Consider the following 22,218-nt stretch of genomic DNA (forward strand, 5'->3'; position numbering starts at 1 on the left):
GCTGCTCTTGTCTCTGCTGTTACGCTGTATTTTACTTTTGCATTTTATTGCATTTCGTGGTTCGTTTTAATTGCTGTTAAGAACTCAAAGTGATGCGTAGGCACAAGTACAGCAGATTATGACATAACTAACCTAACGTAACAGGCACCTGCCAATCAGTGCTGATGCACAGAATAGGTTTTCTTTGAATTGGCTTTTATTGAGCTTAACGCCGGATAAAGAGGTAGTTTTCTAACTGCAAGCCATGGATCTACTTCACACAACCCAATAAGCCAATATTTAGAGGAGAGATGTTTGTGGCCATTTTGCCTCCATTCTAGTCCTTCTCCCTTCAAGGTTTGCTCCAGGATTCCTGATTAACCAGGAATTCTAACCAATAACAAACCAGTCCAGCTGGGGTCCTTTCAGAATGGCTTCACGGCTCACTTTATGTTCTGTTTATATGCTTGGTTAGAGCATGGCGCTGATAATGCTAAGGTTGCAGGTTCGATTCCTCCATTTGCATCGCAGGGGGTTCGACAAGATGGTCCTCAAAGTCCCTTCCAAATCTATGATTCTAAACTTGATATTCAGTGTTGGAAAGCACCTATTTTGGCTGTCTCAGGGGGTGAGGCTGTTGTGGGAGGAGAGTGGGCCTTTCAGATTACGGTAAGTTCCTGGGGATGCAAACTTTCTCTGCTGGCAGAGCTGTAGCTGGGCTGGGTCAGGGAGAGGCCTAAGGGGACAGACTGTAGGACAGGGAGAGGCCGTTTGCCTTTCGAAGTGCATGTACATGGTTCAATACATCAACAGCCTTTACGAAAGGAGTATTTGAAAAAGGCTGTGGACTGCATGTCATGAGGAAACAGGTCTTTCCCCCCACATGCTCACCCCCACAACTGGAACAGGTGCTGGGAAGAAAACTTCCAGCGGTTGGGGCATTTTTAGACCAAAAAAACATGGTGGCTTGTTTAAACACTCTTGGACTACTGCAATGCGCTCTACATGGGGCTACCTTTGAAGGTGACCCAGAAACTACAATTAATTCAGAATGCAGCAGCTAGACTGGTGACTGGGAGTGGCCGCCAAGACCACCTAACACCAGTCCTGAAAGACCTACATTTGCTCCCAGTACGTTTCCGAGCACAATTCAAAGAGTTGGTGCTGACCTTTAAAGCCCTAAACTGCCTCGGCTCAGTATACCTGAAGGAGCATCTCCACCCCCACCGTCCAGCCCGGACACTGAGGTCCAGCTCCAAGGGCCTTCTGATAATTCCCTCACTGCGGGAAGTGAGGTTACAGGGAACCAGGCAGAGGGCCTTCTCGGTGGTGGCGCCCGCCCTGTGGAACGCCCTCCCATCAAATGTCAAGGAAACAAACTACTACCTGACTTTTAGAAGACACCTCCCATCAAATGTCAAGGAAACAAACAACTACCTGACTTTTAGAAATGTCAAGGAAACAAACAACTACCTGACTTTTAGAAGACTTTTAGAAGGCAGCCCTGTTTAGGGAAGTTTTTAATGTTTGATGTTCTATCGTGTTTTTAATATTCTGTTGGGAGCCGACCAGAGTGGCTGGGGAAACCCAGCCAGATTGGTGGGGTATAAATATATTATTATTATTATTATTATTATTATTATTATTATTATTATTATTATTAATATCTCTGCAAATGTGGGTTTGGCAACCCATGTGTGTTTAGCTACCATGTAATTCCACCCTCTATTGACCATGAGACTGGCATCTAGTTTGCGACAGTTCTAGTATCCAACAGTATAAGCGAGGATACACTTTAGAAGGTGAGCAGGATGACAATGGGCCGTAAATAGGGCTTTAATTATGGGGAGGGGTGTCAGGAAGCTGGAGAGTCCTTTAGTGAAATCCACAAACCAAGTCCCCTAGTCCCTAAATTTAACTAAATCATATATACCTGTTAGACACGGTTGCCAAGGGCACCATCACAAAAGTTAAGAGGGCTGCCCAACCCTCATGTGTACCTTCTGTAACTCAAGCACTGGTTGTAAATAATATCTTATCTTGTGTTAGCTGCAGCTGCAGGTTTAACTCCTTTAAAAGTTACTGTCATGTTGCAAAATTCTAATCTTCCTTATCGGATCTGAATATTCATTCTCTCTCTTTCATCGGCCAACCCACTATGCCTAGTCTTGTGGAATGCTCTTCCAACAGAGATTCAGGAGGCATCTTCAATTTTTATGCATTTCCTGAAAACTTTTCTAATCTGCTAGGCTTCTGCAGACAATTAAAGAGAGAGAGGGAAAAAGATATTCTTTTTACAGTTAGACTGTGATCTATGATTTTGGTTTTTTATAGGAGATTATATATATATATATATATACACACACATATATATAATGTTGTACAGTGCTTTGATTTTTTTTATTATTAAAAAATGCATTATACACATTTCCATTCTGAAAATAAGTAAATAAATCCTACGCACAACGGAGTCTTGTAAAACACAAACCAAAATAGACATACAGTGGTACCTCGGGTTAAGTACTTAATTCGTTCCAGAGGTCTGTTCTTAACCTCAAACTGTTCTTAACCTGAAGCACCACTTTAGCTAATGGGGCCTCCCGCTGCCGCTGCACGATTTCTGTTCTCATCCTGAAGCAAAGTTCTTAACCCGAGGTACTATTTCTGGGTTAGCAGAGTCTGTAGCCTGAAGCGTCTGTAACCCAAGGTACCACTGTAGGCGAATTCGATTGCAGACCTGGGGTTTTCAGCTTACCAGGAGAATTCTAGCCAGCCTTGAACATACTGAGATAGGTTGTGTGACAGAAATAAGTGTTTTGCAAAGGATTTACGAGCTATGTTGACAACTGAAAGGCATTTTTTTGCGAAGGGGTGGGGTCTCCCTTAGCGGGGTGAGCAGGGCTACCTCTGGAGAGGCTAGGGTGTGCTCCTTTAGCTTTTCTACCTTCTGCTCTCCTCATGGGCCTCTCTCCCTTTTCATTTTGTCCAGTTCCCAGTACAGCCTCCCCTCCCGTCTCCAGTGCCTCCAATGATCCGGTGGGCTCCTACTCCATTAATGGGATTCTGGGGATTCCTCGGTCGAATGGAGAGAAGAGGAAACGTGACGAAGGTAGGGGGAGGGAGGGGTTCATCCTCCCTTCATTTATTTCCTTTTTTCTTTCTCCCCCCTTTGCTCTGCCCCTCTCATTCCCATTCTCTTTGCCCTCCCTCTTACCACCCCTAAGCTCCAGTTTTGGACCAGGATTCGCAGGTGCTTTGCATATTGGATTAGTCATAGATTAGGGATGGTTCCCCACCAGCACCACCACAACAACTCGACTGGCCCGGAAAGTCTTTCATGACCAGCTGAATTCTCGTTAGGAGGCAAAGCCAGCCAATTTCGTTCCCGGAGCCAAGGCACAAACTCCCCTCCCGGTTTCTAGATTGAGCCTTGGACTCACACCAAGGTGGCTCATCCTGAATTTCTAATCAAAGGCAGCAAAAGGGTGATTCTGGAAAGATCCATTTTGTATACCCAACCCTCTAGCAATATTTAAGACAAGAAACAAAACCTGGCTTTCAGGGCCAGGGAAGAGAAGGTTTAGGAATGTGAGAATTATTTTTAAGGAGAGAGAGAGACAGCTGTTGTGTTTTGGCACCCTACAAATAAAACATGCATTCAGAATTGAAAAACGGGGAAAAAATATACTCCTCTTTTTGCCAATCTCTTTAGCTCATGGTTTGCAAGCCCAAAATGAAAGAATTTAGTTGTGCAATGTATTTGATCAATGCGATCTTCTACAGATTAGCTTCTCTGGTGTCTCTGTCCTTAAGTCGTCCGCAACTGGACCTAATGGTCAAGGGGTCCCTTTAGGCTTTGCACACTGATGAATGTGATTTTTGGGAAGCATTCAGAAAAAGGTAGAGATATAATTTCCTTTCTTTCCGGAAGGATATGTTTTTATGCGCACCACAACCAATTCATAGTCTTCACTAGGCAATGGTGACTTTTGCCTATACTGTTCCATCAAATGCTGATCCTCACATGCCAGTCCATGTTGCCAGGTACCAATAACGTTTCCTGAAAATGTAGATGGTCTCCGTTTGTTTCCAGCTGGTATATGCTCAGTGTTTGTTGGCATGAACTGATATGCGCACTCATGTGCATCAATGATATGGAGAGAACTCTGTGCTTATAAACACAGTGAAAACTCTTGGCTTAAGCTTGATATTCATGTGTGAAACAACACCATCCAGATGAAAATTTTAACTGAAAAAAAAAACTGAGACGAAAAAATGGATGTGGGCAAAGGAATTGCTGGTGTCAGGATTCTTACCATAGGAGCTGGTGGTGAGGCTGAGGGTGTGATTTGTGATCAATGCTCAGCAATCACTGGTTCCCCTTCTGCAATGCAGAACAAAAACACTGGAATTACGTGGTGGTTGTAAAGATAAATGAATGAGCGTACAATGTGCTTCGAACATTCAAAAAGCACAATATAAACGAACACTGTTGTGTTGTTGTTGTTCTAATCAATTTTGAAGGGCTGCATGGACTCCTGAGAGATTAATAGCACAACTGTATGTCTACTAAGTCCCATAGAATTCAATGGAACTTGTTGCCAAGTCAGAGAAAACACCTGAAAGTAAACTCCATTGGGCTTAATGGGACTTACTTCTAAATAATAATAATAATATTTATACCCTGTCCATCTGGCTGGGTTGCCCCAGCCACTTTGCAGAGGCCTATGCTGCCAGGCTACAATTCAATGTTTATTTACCTCAAACCACATCAAACTCATTGAGACATATAGAGGATTGTAAAACATTTATGGCGACATATGCTTTTATTTTATTTACTTATTGTGTTTATATCCCACCTTTTTCTCCAAGGAAGCAACCCTGTGAATTAGGTTAGGCTGAGAGGAGCAACTCAGCCAAGGTCACTCAGTTAGTTTCTTGGCCAAGGGAGAATTTGAACCCAAGTCTCCCACTACATCACACCGACTCTCCACACTGCTGAACTTTTCTTTTCTTTTCTTTTGGAAGTTTCCAGCCCTCCTGGAAAGAAAGTTGTAACACAAAATGTGCAGGCAATCATCTAAGCGATTTCTGTGAAACGAGCCTGCCTGCCTCTCGCTGCTTCCACTTTTCAGTCTTTTTAGCCTATGAGTGAAGTCAGAGTTGTGCTTAGATGCCAGGCTAAATCCCTGGGGTCCTAAAGAGCTCATATTTACCCCTCTCCTTTAACGCACTTTTCTTTCCTGCTTCTCCCTCATTTTCTAGTCCTTGGAACTTCCATTGTTTGCCCTTCCTTTCTTTCAAGCAACTGCAATACATCTTTCTTGTGGGGGGATAATCTAAGCTTAGGTTCTCCCTAGAAGCTATTCTCTGCAAATGCTACAGCATAATAGGTGTTAGGCTGGGTAGGTGTTAAAGAACACACACACACACACACACACACACAGCAAATGGAAAATACAAAAAATTTGCAAAGAGACTTAGGCATATCTTCTGCTCTGCGGGAACTGAAGAATTCGTGGTATAGTCAATGTACAGTACAATGATGTACATGTCTACTCAGAATTAAATCTCTTAGTTTTTAATGGGTCTTACTCCCAGGTACATATTGGTGCAAAATGAGCACTACTTAAATATAGACAGATATAAAATAATCTGATAAGCTTAAACACAATTAAATTATTATGAATAAAATAAACAATATATTACAACATGCAGTTTGGGCAGCACAGTGATTTTGCTGGGAAAATTAGGGAAAGTACGACCTGTATTGATTAAAAAATTTAAAACAATTTTTGTACCCAGTATAAAATCATAAGTGCCCAAGGTAAAATAAGACGTGAAAAGAAAAACAATTGTTAAGATACACCCGTGTGAAAAAAAGACAAAAAACGCCCCTTATAGGCTCACAAGGTTGTTACTGTGCTTATCCTAAACTTAGCCTCATACGGTGCTTTTATGAATTCAGCCTGTATGCTTTTCCTTACTATTTTACCTGTAATTTTTTCTAATTAAAAAAATCCCACTGTTTTATCTTTTTTTTATTTGTTACATTTCCACAGCACCATTCATCCGAAGATTACAAGGCAGTTTACAATATAAAAACACAAAAATGCATATCATAATAACAAGCAAAAACAATTGCGCACACACACCCCAGTTTAATAGGTCATGGAGTGTTTAATTAGCCAAAGGCCTGGGAGGAGGAGAATGTTTTTGCCTGGCACCTAAAGATATGTAATGAAGGAACCAGGCAAGCCTTCCCGGGGAGAGCATTCCACAAGTGGGGAGTAACCACTTTCATTTTAAGAATAAAGTGGATCACTTGGCTTTCCACAACCCCAGTGACTACAGGCCTGGAAGTAAGCTCAGCTGAATGGGACTTATGCATCTAAAACATGCAGTAACCGGGCCAGATTAAGATTGGTTGAAGCTTTAGGGCTCTTTTAATCTGTAGGGGATGAAGGGGCATGGCTGTTTATACTGCAGAGATGCATCGCTCTGGTTAAAGTCGCCCCAATTGGATGCCTCTGATACAAGCACAAAGTCTTCACTTGCAGTCATTTCATGCCTCCTTCTTTGCAACAGCCATGCAGGGTAGGCTAGGGTCAGAGTTGGTGAGTGACCCAAAGTGAGCAAAAAGAATAAGAGTTAAAATGAGAAAATGCACATGGTCAAAGTATTTTCTTTTTGCTTACCAAGGTCTGCATAATATTTTGTTGTTTGTGAAACAGAAGTCCACAGTTTATTTGTAGTTTTTAAGATAACGCAAGTCACCTTATTTTATGCATTCCTATTTAGGGAAACTAGGGACGCGGGTGGCGCTGTGGGTTAAACCACAGAGCCTAGGGCTTGCCGATCAGAAGGTCAGCGGTTTGAATCCCCGCGACGGGGTGAGCTCCCGTTGCTCGGTCCCTGCTCCTGCCAACCTAGCAGTTCGAAATCACGTCAAAGTGCAAGTAGATAAATAGGTACCGCTCTGGCAGGAAGGTAAATGGCGTTTCTGTGCGCTGCTCTGGTTTGCCAGAAGCGGCTTAGTCATGCTGGCCACATGACCTGGAAGCTGTACTCCGGCTCCCTCGGCCAATAAAGTGAGATGAGCGCCACAACCCCAGAGTTGGCCATGACTGGACCTAATGGTCAGGGGTCCCTTTACCTTTATTTAGGGAAAGGGACCCCCAATTTTAAGAAAAGCACCAGGACTCCCAACTACCTTGATCTGGCCTTGAATTTAGGTAATCACATCTGTCCAGATCAGCTCCAACCCACAAAAACCAATGCCCCAAGTATCAATCTTGAGGGTGCCGCAACGCTCGTAATTGTTTTTGCTGCAACGACCCAATAAGGAATAGGGAATTACACTTATTGTCCATTTTAGGGTGGACAAAAATAAGTTGAGGCAGAGTGCTTGCTTTCCTGTGTCTATGTAACTGTAGGAACAAGAGAGGCTGTAATTTATAGATTGAAGAGATCTCTAGATTAGGGTCCCACACAGGAGCGACAGAGACATCAGCTTGCGGAAGCTCACTTAAGACTCAGAGAGGCATGATGCTAGAGTGGCCTGGTATCTCAAATGTCATAATTGCTGCCTTCCCAAATCAAGAAATAAGTGGTTTGAGCTTTCCCTCCATTTCTGGCCCCGAGCCAAATGTAATTGAGACAAAGCGAAGGGGAAAAGAAATGTTTGCAAAGCTTACTCTTGATTAAGTTGAGCAATTCAGTGGGGAAAGGATTAAGCAAGGGAACGCACTGTGTCAAGTTCCTGAGGGAAGCGAGACCCCTGCCGAAAGTGGGTGAAGGTTCTGCTACCTTTGGTAAGCGAAAGAATGATGTCCATCAACATTTGGTGATCTCCTTCTAGGTAAAGGTAAAGGGACCCCTGACCATTAGGTCCAGTTGTGACCGACTCTGGGGTTGCGGCGCTCATCTGGTTTTATTGGCCGAGGGAGCCGGCATACAGCTTCTGGGTCATGGGGCCAGCATGACTAAGCCGCTTCTGGTGAACTAGAGCAGCGCACGGAAACACCGTTTACCTTCCCACCGGAGCAGTACCTATTTATCTACTTGCACTTTGACGTGCTTTTGAACTGCTAGGTTGGCAGGAGCTGGGACCAAACAATGGGAGCTCACCCTGTCGTGGGGATTCGAACCACCGACCTTCTGATCAGGAAGTCCTAGGCTCTGTGGTTTAACCCACAGCGCCACCCGTGTCTCCTTCTACCGGTCTACAATAGAAAGCGTCCTTTCCTACTGCATCACGGTGTGGTAGGCTGGTTTGACATCAACTGATAGGAAGTGCCTACAGAGGGTGGTGAATACAGCACAAAATATTATGGGCTGTCCCGTGAATCCGCTGGATGACATCGCGGAAGAACGTTGCCTCAGGAGAGTGGGGGAAATTCTCAGGGGTGATTCACACCTTGGCTGGTTGTACAAGTGACAATAAAGTATAAAGTAAAGTATATTTCCAGTGAACAGTACAGTGGTACCTCAGGTTAAGTACTTAATTCGTTCCGGAGGTCTGTTCTTAATCTGAAACTGTTCTTAACCTGAAGCACCACTTTAGCTAATGGGGCCTCCTGCTGCTGCCGCACTGCCGGAGCCCGATTTCTGTTCTTATCCTGAAGCAAAGTTCTTAACCTGAAGCACTATTTCTGGGTTAGCAGAGTGTGTAACCTGAAGCGTATGTAACCCAAGGTACCACTGTACTCGGGAAGAACACAACCTTCAACTGTTCACACAGACTGGGAGTACACCATAGAAAACCATTTGTTCTAATTCAGTGGTAAAACATGATTTACCCTGAGGAAAGACAAACAAACACTCAAAGTTGGAAAGCCCAGACCCTCCAAGTGTCCCTATTTTCCAGGGACGTCCCTGATTTTCATAAGCCATCTCAGTTTCTGATTTCATCCTGGAATGTCTCGCTTTTCCTTGGGACGTCCCTTTTTCCACTGGAAAAATGTTGGAGGGTATGGAGTTATTGGTAGTAACAACTAGTGTGACTTAATCATAGGGTTCAGGGGGCCTTTAAAAAAGCTCTTATAAAGATCTCCTCTTTTTCTTAGCAAAAGGGACCCTTGGTAAGGGTGGTTTTTCTTTTATTGAAAACCATTATTTCCACCCTAATCTTTTAGCACAGTCTTCAGCCTTTCATCATAGCATGCTTTCCAAAAACTTTTGTTATCTTGCTCACCTCAGTTATCCGGTTTGTTCCTTGCTTTATAAAACAACAAACCTGAAGGGATGTCTCTAGCAACACACCACAGACCCTCCAAGTGCCCCTATTTTCCAAGGACAGTCCGAAATTTACAGAAGCCATCCCAGTTTCTGATTTGATCCCAGAATGTCCCACTTTTCCTTAGGATGGCCCTATTTTCATCAGATAAATGTTGGAGGGTATGTAATAGGATGTCCCTATTTTCACTGAAGAAATGTTGAAGGGTATAGAGTTATGGGACTCCCCAAACCAAGGGGATAAGTAACTGTACAGCCTTTAGAAAACATCTGAAGGCAGCCCAGTATAGGGAAGTTTAAAAAAAATGTCCAGTTTTTTATGTTTTTATATGTGCTGGAAGCTGCCCAGAGTGGCTGGGGCAACCCAGTCAGATGGGTGGGAAATAATAATAATAATAATAATAATAATAATAATAATAATAATAATTGCTGAATAGGACATCCCTATTTTCATCAGAGAAATATTGGAAGGTATGCAGAATGTGTCCCGAAATACACCACAAAGGGAGGGGTGGGTGAGCCCTGGATTAGACTATTGTAGCATACTCTACTAGATCTCCCAGTACGTTTCTGAGCACAATTCAAAGTGTTGGTGCTGACCTTTAAAGCCCTAAATAGCCTCAGCCCTGTATACCGAAGGACCGTCTCCACCCCCATCGTTCTGCCCAGACACTGAGGTCCAGCTCTGAGGGTCTTCTGTTGGTTACCTCATTGTGAGAAGTGAGGTTGCAGGGAACCAGGCAGAGGGCCTTCTCGGTGGTGGCACCTGCCCTGTGGAATGCCCTCCCATCGGATGTCAAGGAAATAAACATCTATCTGACTTTTAGAAGACATCTCAAGGCAGCGCTGTTTAGGGAAAATTTTAATGTCTGTTATCGTGTTTTTAATATTCTGTTGGGAGCCGCCTAGAGTTGCTGGGGAAACCCAGCCAGATGGGCAGGATATAAATTATTATTATTATTATTATTATTATTATTATTATTAAACTGCTTGGAAATTGCAGCCGATGCAGAATGCTTCTGCCAGAGTGCTGACAAGGGCCCATGTATCAGAGCATATTGTTTGATTGCTACTGGCTCCTGGTTTTGATTCTGAGCTAGACATTCTGCGGATTTTGTGGGCAGAATGATGTGGTCCTTTGGTCTTCCTTGCGGTCTCCTCACACGCATGTTTGGCCACTGTGAAAAGAGGATGCTGGACTTGGACGGGCCTTTAGTCTGTTCCAGCAGGTCTAATCTTATGTTCTTTTTTTATGTATATTGTCTCATGCCCTGCAGTGCTGTCACAGGGTTATACCTATGCCACCTGATGTTGATTTTTTCAGGCAGTTTGCTTGCATTGGTGGGTGGATGATATGCTTTGATGGCATAACCAAAACTAGCCTTTTTCATGCCATGTGACTATTTCAATCCAGGTTGCTTTGTTTTTGTTATTCACCTAAGGCAGAAAGGAATTTGGTTTTCTTTATTCCATTCTTCCTGTCTGCGTTGCTGCTGGAGGTGACGTGGGCTACATTGTGTCCGGATAGCATTTCCAATGTCCAGGTTTACGACAAACTGAAAAATGCAGAGTTCCCTGTCATTAGAATATAGACCACAGAACGCATATTATGCAAATGTTCTTTGGCTTTTACACATTTGAGCCGACTGTGTTAGTTATAGCTTCCATGCACACGAGCTAAAGGATCTGTAAAAGAGGCAGCTGTCTATTTATTTGCAAGTGCCAAGCATGAGTACTTTGGCCCGCTTGCAAAGCTGTTGAAGTAAGTGTGGAGTTAAGAGACTGCAGAGAAGGAAGGGCGGAAGAAGTCTGACTCCCAGGTGAACTGGAATAAAAGTTCTCGAAACTAGGGTGGCAACTCCTTTGGTGGCAGCACCTTCACCTTGTTCATAAGGACCAAAGAGGAGACTAGAAATATTCTCAAGAAGTGATCCAAATGGACAACATGGGACAAGACAACTGCTCGATGCTTAAATGAACGCCCTTGAATCTAACTCTGGCAAAGTGACTAGCATGAACCTTTAGAAGACATCTGAAGGCAACCATGTACAGGGAAGTTTTTAATGTTTGATGTTTGATTATGTTTATGTATTTGCTGGAAGCCGCCCAGAGTGGCTGGGGCAACCCCGTCAGATGGATGGGGTACAAATTATTATTGTTGTTCTTGTTGTTGCAGTCTAGTATGAATCCCTAAGGGACGTGGGTGGCGCTGTGGTCTAAACCACAGAGCCTAGGACTTGCCGATCAGAAGGTCAGCGGTTCAAATCCCCGCAACGGGGTGAGCTCCCATTGCTTGGTCCCTGCTCCTGCCCACCTAGCAGTTCGAAAGCACGTCAAAGTGCAAGTAGATAAATAGGTACCACTCCAGCGGGAAGGTAAACAGTGTTTCCATGTGCTGCTCCCAGCATTTGTCTGCAAACAGCTTCCGGGTCATGTGGCCAGCATGACTAAGCCACTTCTGGCAAACCAGAGCCACGCACGGAAACGCCATCACCCCATCACGGGGATTCGAACCACTGACCTTCTGATCGGCAAGCCCTAGGCTCTGTCCCTAGCTGACAGGAGAGGCAGTTAAATAGGGTAGCATCCTTCATGGTACCTGAGACAGTAGGCCAAACTGGGGTTTGTGGTGGGGCAGAACAGGCAATGTGACAATAAAAAGAAATGGTTTGGGGGCTCAGGAGGGAGAACCGGGAGCTGGTGCTGCCCCTAACCCCAGCATCTGCTGCCTGAGGTGGTTGTTTCAGTCTGCCTAACGGTGGGGCTGAGAGCATCGCCTGCGTTGCTGAAAGAGGCAAGGAGCAGCAGCCCTAAGCTCTGAGGGTTTGGGAACCCCCAAACTCTGGGGTTTTCTGGCACAGCTGATCATGTATTCTTGATGAGGAACAGCAGAGGTTTGTGTACTGAGGAAACCCGTACATTTTGCCATCAGCGGAAGGACTGTGGCCTTGCAGCAAAGCACTGACCCTTGGCTTTTTCCACAAGAGCAGTTTTGTGATGTGGTTGTGGCCCCCCGTGTGACCTTTTAGTTATGCAGCTGTGCCCTCCTTACTGCTGCCTGTCTTCTGCTGCCGCAGATAGCTAGGCTGCGCTAATCTCTACCGTGACAAAAAAGTTAGGGCAGACTGGTGTGTTTAACAGCTTCCTTCAGCCTCCAGATGAAGCTGTGCTTTGAAGAGGCAGTTTATTCCCAGCTTTGCTCCCAGAGGTCAAGTTCTCACTCCAGCAAGTAGATTAGGATGTAGGAATGAGAGATGCCTGTCAGTCAATGCCCCACCACGAACTTCTCCAAGCAATCTGAAGGAGGAGGAGGAGGAGGAGGGAGGAGAGAGAGAAGGATGACTCAGAAGATGCACAGGCCAATTCTGTGACGCCAAAGTTCCACGTTTGCATATGGCACCTGATCCCAGGTCAGGACAAATGAGTCATCAGAATTGTTTTGTCACAAGTGGAAGGCACAGTTCTCAAGCTCCCTCTGAATTCAAATTCAGAGAGTTGTATGGGAGCAGAAAAAACACTGGCTGCTTCTCATCCATCTGCAATATATGTCCTACTAATCTCTTGACTGACAGTGCTTTCCTTTAACGCTTTTAACGGGTTGGGCCCTGAATATTTGAAGGAGTCCCTCCTTCCTTCTGTTTCTTTCTGCTGTTTGCAACCTGGGAATGACAACTCTTTATAGACCTACCATCTGTTAGGTAAAGGTGAAAGGTTAAGGACCCCTGGACGGTTAAGTCCAGTCAAAGGTGACTATGGCGTTGCGGCGCTTATCTCGCTTTCAGGTCAAGGGAGCCGGCGTTTGTCCACAGACAGCTTTTTGGGTCATGTGGTCAACATGGCTGAACTGCTTCTGGCGCAATGGAGCACCATGATGGAAACGTCATTTACCTTCCCGCCACAGTGGTACCTACTTATCTCCTTGCACTGGCATGCTTTTGAACTGCTAAGTTGGCAGGAGCTGGGACAGAGCAATGGGAGCTCACTCCGTTGCGGAGATTTGAACCGCCGACCTTCTGATCAGCAAGCCCAAGAGGGTCAGTGTTTTAGAGCACAGCACCAACCGCCATGTGTTAGTCTTCTGATCACCCACAAATGGTCTTTCTTATTTTCTTCTTTTTGTGATGCACCTCCCTGCAAGTTCTAGACTCCAATATAAAACATTTCCCCATTTTAATGAGCTATCAAGACCTTTCTTTTGAGCCAAGTCATTTATAACAAAGGCTGCCATGCTAACCCCACTTACCTGGGAGTAAGTCCTCTTGAATTCAGCAGTATTTGCCAGGGCTATAGCCTTGGTGACAGCGTCACCTGCCTCTGGGCAGAGGGCAGACTAGATAATTTCTAGGGATCCCCTCCCAGTGCTAAGACGCTGAGTTAAGTTGTGGGGACAGGAAGTGGTTGTCAGTACCTACCACTGACAAAAGAAAATCCCGATTGGCCCGTAAAACAAAGCAGAGATGACTTGAGGAGCCTCTGACAGCCTTAATTCATCATAGCAACGGACTTGCCTTTTCCCCCCTTTCATGTTCCCATTATATTTGTTTGTAAAAGTGGAAATCAATTTTGAAGGTAATTTTCTGGAAAGAATGAAAGGGAGGTAGGAGGGCCAGAGATGGCAGAGATGGGGAAAATAGAAGGAGGGGGGGAATTTAGGCCAGGCACAGCCCAGGGGCAGCTCTTGGCAAGGTGAAAGAAAATTGCATATTCAATCTCCATCCATGAATCTCCCTCACCATTGCCCGCCTCCTCTTCAGGAACAATGAAGCCTTCCTCCCCTTTCTGCAAGGCAGGCAAAGAAGGCCGGAATATCAGCGCTCACTTTAAATTCAGGGTCATTAATTCACCTGACTACTGAAGGAGAAGGGAGCACGGTACCCTTTAGAAAGGGGACCCTCTTCCTCACTCCCCAATGATGCTCTCGGTAGTAGTTGGCAGAGGTGGAGGAGAAGGAAGGAAGGAAGGGGAAAGGGGAGAGCGGAAACAATTTTGTGCTCTCAGACATGTTTGAAATGGGCATGAGGGGAGACACAATCGGGGAGCCATCCAGGTTATGCGAGGGAGGAGGAAGAGGAGGAGGAGGGCTGGGAAACAGCCACCGCGGCATTCTCTGTTGTGCTGTTACTGCAAATTAAAAGTAGCATGTTTTGCCCTACATGATTCTCTCTTGAGGAGAGGAGCCAAATGTGTGTCTGTGTGTGTATGTTGGGGAGGGGGAGGATGGGAGAGGGGGGCGGCGTTTATCATTTCTTCCTCAGAAGCCCAGGCGCAGTATCACCATGTGAGATGACATTTGAATTTACAATTCCGCTGAGAAAAGCCATTAATTCACAAATTAACATTCCCCCCCTCTCTTTTCTCTCTCTCTCTCTCTCCCTCTCTCACATGGATGTGCAAAGCAATTGAAAAGACAAAGGAAATAGCCTTAAGGAAGAGACTTTACTACTAGTCTGTCTGGGTGGAGATTGCTACCCCTGCTTCCAGATAGATAAACCAATTACCTGAGCGACACTGCTCATGGCAGGCTGCTATTACTTCCTTTTGTAGAACTGCTCAGGCCACCGCTGGATTAAGCTTTATGTATCTCATTAATGTAAACCAGCAAGACTCTAGGAACCAGGCAGGCTCCTCCATCCAGCGGGTTGTGGCAGAAAGTGAAGGAGGGGAGGGGGCTGTGAAGAATTGGGGTGGAGGAGCCGGTTGCTGGAACACTCCTGGTTCCTGCGTTGTTTTGCTGCGCTTCTTGTCTTCTCTAAGACCTTGACCACCCTTAAGCCAATGACAGGGCAGGTGGGTGTGTTGTCAGACACTCCAAGCGTCCCTGTTTTCCAGGGACAGTCCCAGATTTACAGAAGCCACCCCAGTTTCTGATTTCATCCCAGAATGTCCCACTTTCCCTTAGGATGTCCCTATTTTCATCAGAGAAATGTTGGAGAGTATGGGGCGCGTCCCTATTTTCACTGAAAAAATGTTGGAGGGTATGGAGTCATGCGAACCAAGGAGATAAGTACCGGTAACTATACAGTGGTACCTCGGGTTAAGTACTTAATTCGTTCCGGAGGTCTGTTCTTAACTTGAAACTGTTCTTAACCTGAAGCACCACTTTAGCTAATCAGGCCTCCTGCTGCCGCCGTGCCGGCAGAGCACGATTTCTGTTCTTATCCTGAAGCAAAGTTCTTAACCTGAAGCACTATTTCTGGGTTAGCAGAGTCTGTAACCTGAAGCGTATGTAACCTGAAGCGTATGTAACCCGAGGTACCACTATACCACCTTTAGAAGACTTCTGAAGGCAGCCTTGTATAGGGAACTTTTTTAATGTTTAATGTTTTATTATTTCTTTATATCTGTTGGAAGCAGCCCAGAGTGGCTGTCAAATGGGCAGGGTATAAATATTATTATTATTATTATTATTATTATTATTATTATTATTAATTTATTAATTAATTTATTAAATAGGTTGTCTCTAGTTTTCATTGGAGAAATGTTGGAGGGTATGTCATGTAGGCTCTGCACAGTCTGTGGATCTATCTGTATCTAAAACAGCTGACGCATTATGAGCAGACAGGGCGCTTACAGAGCAGTGAGCAAACTTGACCCTGTATGTCTGTAAAATAAACAAAATCTGATCAGATTGGCAGCTGGCACTAGGACGGGTGGTAGAGAGCCCCGGTTGTGAAAGATTCCTGGCTAAGCATTTACCCCCACCTGTGGATGTTTGCTGCTGTGGCCTGCACACCTAAACGATTTGGGTCTGATGCTTGCAATGTGGTGCATGTGACCTCATCGCTGACATTATTAGAGCCACCTGGATTTGTGCTCCCTCCCCTAATCCCCAGAAGAGCAGCCAAGCTGCCATGGAGTGGCAAAGTCGGGGCAAAACCATGAGGGAAAATGCTCAAAGGGGTGGAGTTAGGCATCGATGCCCTTGCAGGTGAGGTTTGTCATCACAAGGCACCTGCCACCCAGGCCTCATCTGGAGGGCAAGAAGCCGTAACTATGTACGTATGAGTGGGTGAGTAAGAATTAATGAACTAATGGTAAAAAATAAGTTAAAAGGAAGGCTAGAGTTAGAAGTACATCCCTGGTCTAAGTCTACAGTCGTAGAAAGTGTACCTGTCTTGGCCACAATGACTCTCTTCTTGGATACACTCATCATCTAGCTTCAGGGTGAATTGCTAGGCACTGCAGTATTGCACATAGTTTGGGCCTATGACCAGGACAGGATCCAGGGATAGACAGATAAGTTGGCAGAGTGCTAGGTGAGCCATCAAAGCGCCATATTTTTCGCTCCATAAGACGCACCTGACCATAAGACCATATTTTTTAGAGGGGGAATGCAAGAAAAAAAATATTCTTTAAAGGGAGCGCTGAGCAGAGCCTGGGATGTATCCCAGGCTCCTCTCAGCGCCAGTGGCGTAGCGTGGGTTGTCAGCACCCGGGGCAAGGCAAGTAATTTGAGCCCCCTAACCCGTGGATTTGTGCCCCCTAACCCGTGGATTTGCGCCCCTAACCCTAACCCCCAGATGTTGCGCCCGGTGCGGCCGGCCCCCCCTGCACCCCCCCACGCTACGCCACTGGTTAAAGCCCATGGCCTGTTCTTCATCCAGTACCTAAGCATGTTTACTCCGCGTGGAGCGTGTGTACGGCGCTTGCAGGCTTATCCAGGAGGTGGGGGAAGGGACAGAGGGGCTATCCCAGAAGCCAGAACAGTGAGAGGGAGCTCTGCACAGCGAGCCCTGAGGGTGAAGCCTCCTGAGGGCCGCAGGATGAAAGCTCCCCCTTCCTTGAGGAGCCTTCGTGGAGCTAAGCTAGAAGCTAGAACAGTGAGAGGGAGCACTGCGCAGCGATCCCTCTTTCTGTTCTGGCTACTGGGATAGCTGCGCAGCCTGCATTCGCTCCATAAGACGCACACACATTTCCCCCTACTTTTTAGGAGGGGAAAAGTGCGTCTTATAGAGCAAAAAATATGGTAGCTTTCGGATTTGGTTATCTCCAGGAATTATGGGTAATCTCCGTCCTTTCCAGCTCGAGATGTGGTTCCTGTCCACATAAGATCAAGATGAAGCCTGACATTTTAGTGTATTTTTGGTCTCTGTGGAAGCCGCCCAGAGTGGCTGGGGAAACCCAGTCAGATGGGCGGGGTACAAATAATAAATTATTATTATTATTATTATTATGAAATAAGGGGCTCTTTAAGGGTGGGGGCAGAGATTTGGAAGCAGCAAAGCTTCATTTCAGGTCCCAAGTCAAACCCAAGTCAAAGCACAGGGTGCCATTTTCCATCCTTGCCCCCACCCTGGTTTTTCATAGCACCCAGCCTCCCTACCACGGAAAGCCTGTCCCCAAGGGTCATGCTGCCGTCTTTGCGCACGACACAGACGGCATCTTGTCACCGCCGGTGCTCCAGAGCAGGGAGCAATCAGTGGCGGAATCGGCAGACAGCACCAGTAATTCAAACCATCCTGACCGTTCAGTGAACCCAAACCTGCTGACCTTGACAGCTCTCCACAATGGCAGGCTCAGAAATCCCAACCTTTACAAAAGGCAGCAGCAGGGGGCTTCCTTTTCCAGGAGCTGCTCAGCGGTTGTCTCAGGTCCAGCAATAATCTCCCCGTCTATATATACCCTGAGAACTGGCGCTCTGCTCCAGCCCACCACACACACAAAAACTAAGGTGGCATTTTAATCAAACTTGGTGACTGAAGAGCACATCAGCTCTGCAGCAGGGCAGGCATCAAAGCTCCTCCACCAGCTTTCCATAGGGTTTGATTCTCCTCCATCTCACAGAGGAGACAAGGTGACATCGCCCAACATTGAGCTGGAGAGAAATAGGGGGCTGTGTGGTGGTAGAGAGGAAGAGCGACTTGCTGGGGTGAACATTCACAAATGCACAAGCGATGCTTTCGGCCTTCGGTTTTGGAATGCGGAATTTCAGATTCCGAACTCTGGTTTGGGTGGTGAGCGCAGAAGCACACCTCCAAAATTGAAAAGGGGAGTGCTTTAATCTTCTTGTCATCTCTTGATCGTTTTGATTTTTGGCAGGACAATCTCCTATGCTGTGAGCTGTCAGATATACTACCATGTCCCAATTTTTAAATACTGTCAGACATGGAACACCATTCTGTGCCAGCCCTCAAATAATGTCAAATAATGAAATAAGAGATTGCCGGGTGTCAGATATAGATATCAAATATTCAATTACTGTTCAGCAAATATTTAAGTGTTCAGAGCATATCTGGGGAATATTCAGCTTCAGAATTCACAGAGGTTCTTATGTGATGCCCAGTTAGTTTCAGCTTTAGGGGGAACTAACTTATGATAAAGAAATGCCACTTGTGAGTTTTTAATTCCCTTACTCCTTCCACACAACCCTTGAAGCATGTATGCACTCACACATGCACACACACACAGCTTTTTGTTTCACTTAACTAGGCTGAACTCTAAACGGAAGTTATAAAGTAGCAAAAAAATTGTGTTTCGTTTAGTGAACTCTTGATGCAGCTGCTGTGAATAACGTTTTAGGTGCCGCAGTTTGCCCATCACAGAGTTACAAATATTTAAAAAAAATAGTTACAGTATATTAACAAGCAAGCAGTCGCTGTATTAAGAACAAACTGTGAAATGTATGATAACAAAAAATCTTTGAATAAAGCAAATTAAACAAACCAAAGGCGTATGATATCTTGGAAAATAGTACTTAGAACTGTAAAAGAGGCACACATGCTGAAATCAATAATCATAAATGCTAAACAAATCAGACACTCTACCATGTCAAGGGAAACTTATCACAATATTAAGCTTAAGCTTACATTCTGTGTTAAAGTATTAGTAATTTTCTTCAAAAGCAGGTGGAGGTTCTTCCCCCATATTCCTCCTTACATACCAAGGAGATAAAGTCAAACCAAAACTGGTACAGAATTATCCGTTATACGTAGGCCTCTGGTGATTCTCAATTTGTATGTTCATTTTCCCAGAAGGGCGATATCCCAAAACTTAGTATGCTGAGTTTTAATATTAGCCCTGCATAAAACTTTCAAGAAATGCTTAAGAGTCATTCTAGCTGCTGTCAACAAATGTATAATACAGAGGTTTGCAACCTTTTTGAGTCCACGGCTCCCTTGACAAACTACCTTCTTTCTGCAGCACCCCTGTGGGGCTCAGGAGCCCAGTTATGTCACCCCTGGCCTGCAGAGCTGACATCTTCTCGCCCTTTTTCAAACACCTCCCTTGGGGAGTGTTCCCTCAGCCTCTTCTCCTCTCCCCTCTCCTTCGAAGTCCCCCAGGCAGCTGCTGCTGCTGTCCCTGGTCTCTGAGCTGACCCCCACTGCCCCAAAAAGAGCTGCCTTCTCCCACTGCCCCTCAGAGGGCTAGGACTTGTTTGTCCATTCTTAAAAGCAAGGGCTGGTGAGCTGGAGTCCATCCCTAGCTTGCTTGCTTGCTCCAAGGCTGCCTCAGCTGCTGTCAAGCAGCACCCCCTGGCCAGCTCCAGAGGCACCATTCACCTACGGAGCTTGTAGCCAGGGTTGCTGCAACAAACAGCCACACAAGCCTTTGGGAGGCAGAGACACAGGAGGGCATCAGAGGATGGAGGGAAGGAAAGAGGGACAGAGGCACCCCAACCATCATTCATGGCACCCCAGGGTGCCAGGGCACGCTGGTTGAAAACCACTGGTATAATAAATCCTTTATTATGTAAGTTTAGGTTACCCTAAACTTTAGGATAAAGTTTAGGGACGTGGGTGGCGCTGTGGGTTAAACCACAGAGCCTAAGGCTTGCTGATCAGAAGGTTGGCGGTTCAAATCCCCACGACGGGGTGAGCTCCCATTGCTCGTTCCCTGCTCCTGCCAACCTAGCAGTTTGAAAGCACGTCAAAGTGCAAGTAGATAAATAGGTACCACTCCGGCGGAAAGGTAAACGGTGTTTCCATGTGCTGCTCTGGTTCGCCAGAAGCGGCTTAGCCATGCTGGCCACATGACCCGGAAGCTGTACACTGGCTCCCTCGGCCAATAAAGTGATATGAGCACCACAACCCCAGAGTCTGTCATGACTGGCCTAATGGTCAGGGGTCCCTTTACCTTTACCTTTATCCTATCTGAACAATGATTCCCAGAGGATCAGCTCAATAAACTATTTGGTTATCTCTCGCTTGGACTACTGCAATGCGCTCTATGTGGGGCTACCTTTGAAAGTGACCTGGAAACTACAACTAATCCAGAATGCGGCAGCTAGACTGGTAACTGGGAGCGGCTGCCGAGACCATATAACGCCCATCTTGAAAGACCTACACTGGCTCCCAGTATGTTTCCGAGCACAATTCAAAGTGTTGGTGCTGACCTTTAAAGCCCTAAACGGCCTCGGTCCAGTATACCTGAAGGAGCGTCTCCACCTCCATCATTCTGCCTGGATACTGAGGTCCAGTGTCGAGGGCCTTCTGGCAGTTCCCTTGCTGTGAGAAGCCAAGTTACAGGGAACCAGGCAGATGTGGGAGAGAAAAATAAAGAGAAAAATAACTACCAAACTTTTAGAAGACATCTAAAGGCAGCCCTGTTTAGGGAAGCTTTTAATGTTTAATAGGTTATTGTATTTTAATGTTTTGTTGGAAGCTGCCCAGAGTGGCTGGGGAAACCCAGCCAGATGGGCGGGGTATAAATAATAAATAATAAATTATTATTATTATTATTATTATTATTATTATTATTATTATTATTTTGATTAAGGTTTAAATTAGGCTTTTGTTTGTTTTGGAAAGCTCCAAATGTGGAATCTCACAAGATGCCAGCTGTTAGATACTAATTGCCATTGAATGTTATCTATCAAATGACATCAACTGTTTTAAAACACTCCTAGGGTATCATGGGGTCCAGAGACATATCACTAGGCAAGCCTAGCAGGGAGATCGTAGCCTAGGAGGTTTTCCACAGCAGGCATGTCAGTTTTGGTTCTGCGCAACACTACCTAACGTCAAATAGTATTGCAAATGAACCATCAAATAACTATTGTGCATAATTTACCCGTGAGTCCTTTGGAGATTTGTCAGGGCTTCTTGGTTAGAAGAGTTGAAAGGCAGCTTGCCTACCACTTAAGATCTCCATCTGCAACGAGCAGCTTCTGAGGAGTGATGGATTTGTTTTAGGACATGCACGTAGGGAATAATGAGCAATGATGAAGCCTAACATTGGCTTGTGCAAACTGGTTGTGCACCCGCCTTGAACATGTCTGCAAACCCTCTGGCAGGCACGAAGAGGTTCTTTAGCAAACAGCTGAAAACGCTGCCTAAAGGTTGAAATGTCAAAACCACTGTGATATGCCATTGCGCGTCGGTTGCCAAATATTAAATACAGCTGTTCGTCGCTGATCAAACATTTCAAAACACCAGCTGTGCGATATAAATTACCGAAATAAAATTTTATCATTTGACACATTAAGGTAGCCAATGCACATGAGCTTTTGCAGGGCAGAATGCACAGCATCCCAATGGGCGTGTGTGGACTTTGAGGATGCTTTGGCGGGGGGGCAAATCCATTTCGGCTGCACTTGTTCCAGTTGGGCAAACATTTTACTTGCCTAGGCTGAATGTGTGAAAACTCATTGCGTGACTGCTAGAAGCTTCTCTTATGACGAATGGTCAAGGAACTACGCATGCAACTGATCCAAAATACAGCCATGTTCTGTCCAAGCAGACAAAAGACGACTCTTCTTTTAGGGGAAATAAACCCCAAAAGTGGTTATGTAAAATTGGCCCTGATGTGTTTCGGGCCTTTGGTGAAGATTGAGGGTGTGGGATTTGATGTCAAAGAAATAAACAAGTACCTAATGTTTAGAAGACATCTGAAGGCAGCCCTGTTTAGGGAGGCTTTTAATGTTCGAAGTTTTATCATGTTTTTAATATTCTCTTGGGAGCCGCCCAGAGTGGCTGGGGAAACCCAGCCAGCTGGGCGGGGTAATAATAATAATAATAATAATAATAATAATTATTATTATTATTATTATTATTATTATTATTA

At 45.3% G+C, this 22,218-nt stretch overlaps 1 protein-coding gene across 9 annotated transcripts in view; it reads left to right on the plus strand.

Annotated features, from left to right (window-relative positions):
• The window catches only part of PAX2 (paired box 2), a 145,100-nt gene that overhangs the window by 72,353 nt on the left and 50,529 nt on the right, over positions 1–22,218 (plus strand). For all 9 annotated transcript variants that reach the window (XM_079975303.1, XM_079975305.1, XM_079975306.1 and 6 more), the window contains one exon: positions 2,969–3,088. In XM_079975303.1, coding sequence (XP_079831429.1) covers positions 2,969–3,088 — 120 coding nt within the window. The remainder of the gene's footprint in view (positions 1–2,968; positions 3,089–22,218) is intronic.

Source organism: Podarcis cretensis (genome assembly GCF_951804945.1).
Source record: "Podarcis cretensis genome assembly, chromosome: 5".
NCBI lineage: Eukaryota > Metazoa > Chordata > Lepidosauria > Squamata > Lacertidae > Podarcis > Podarcis cretensis.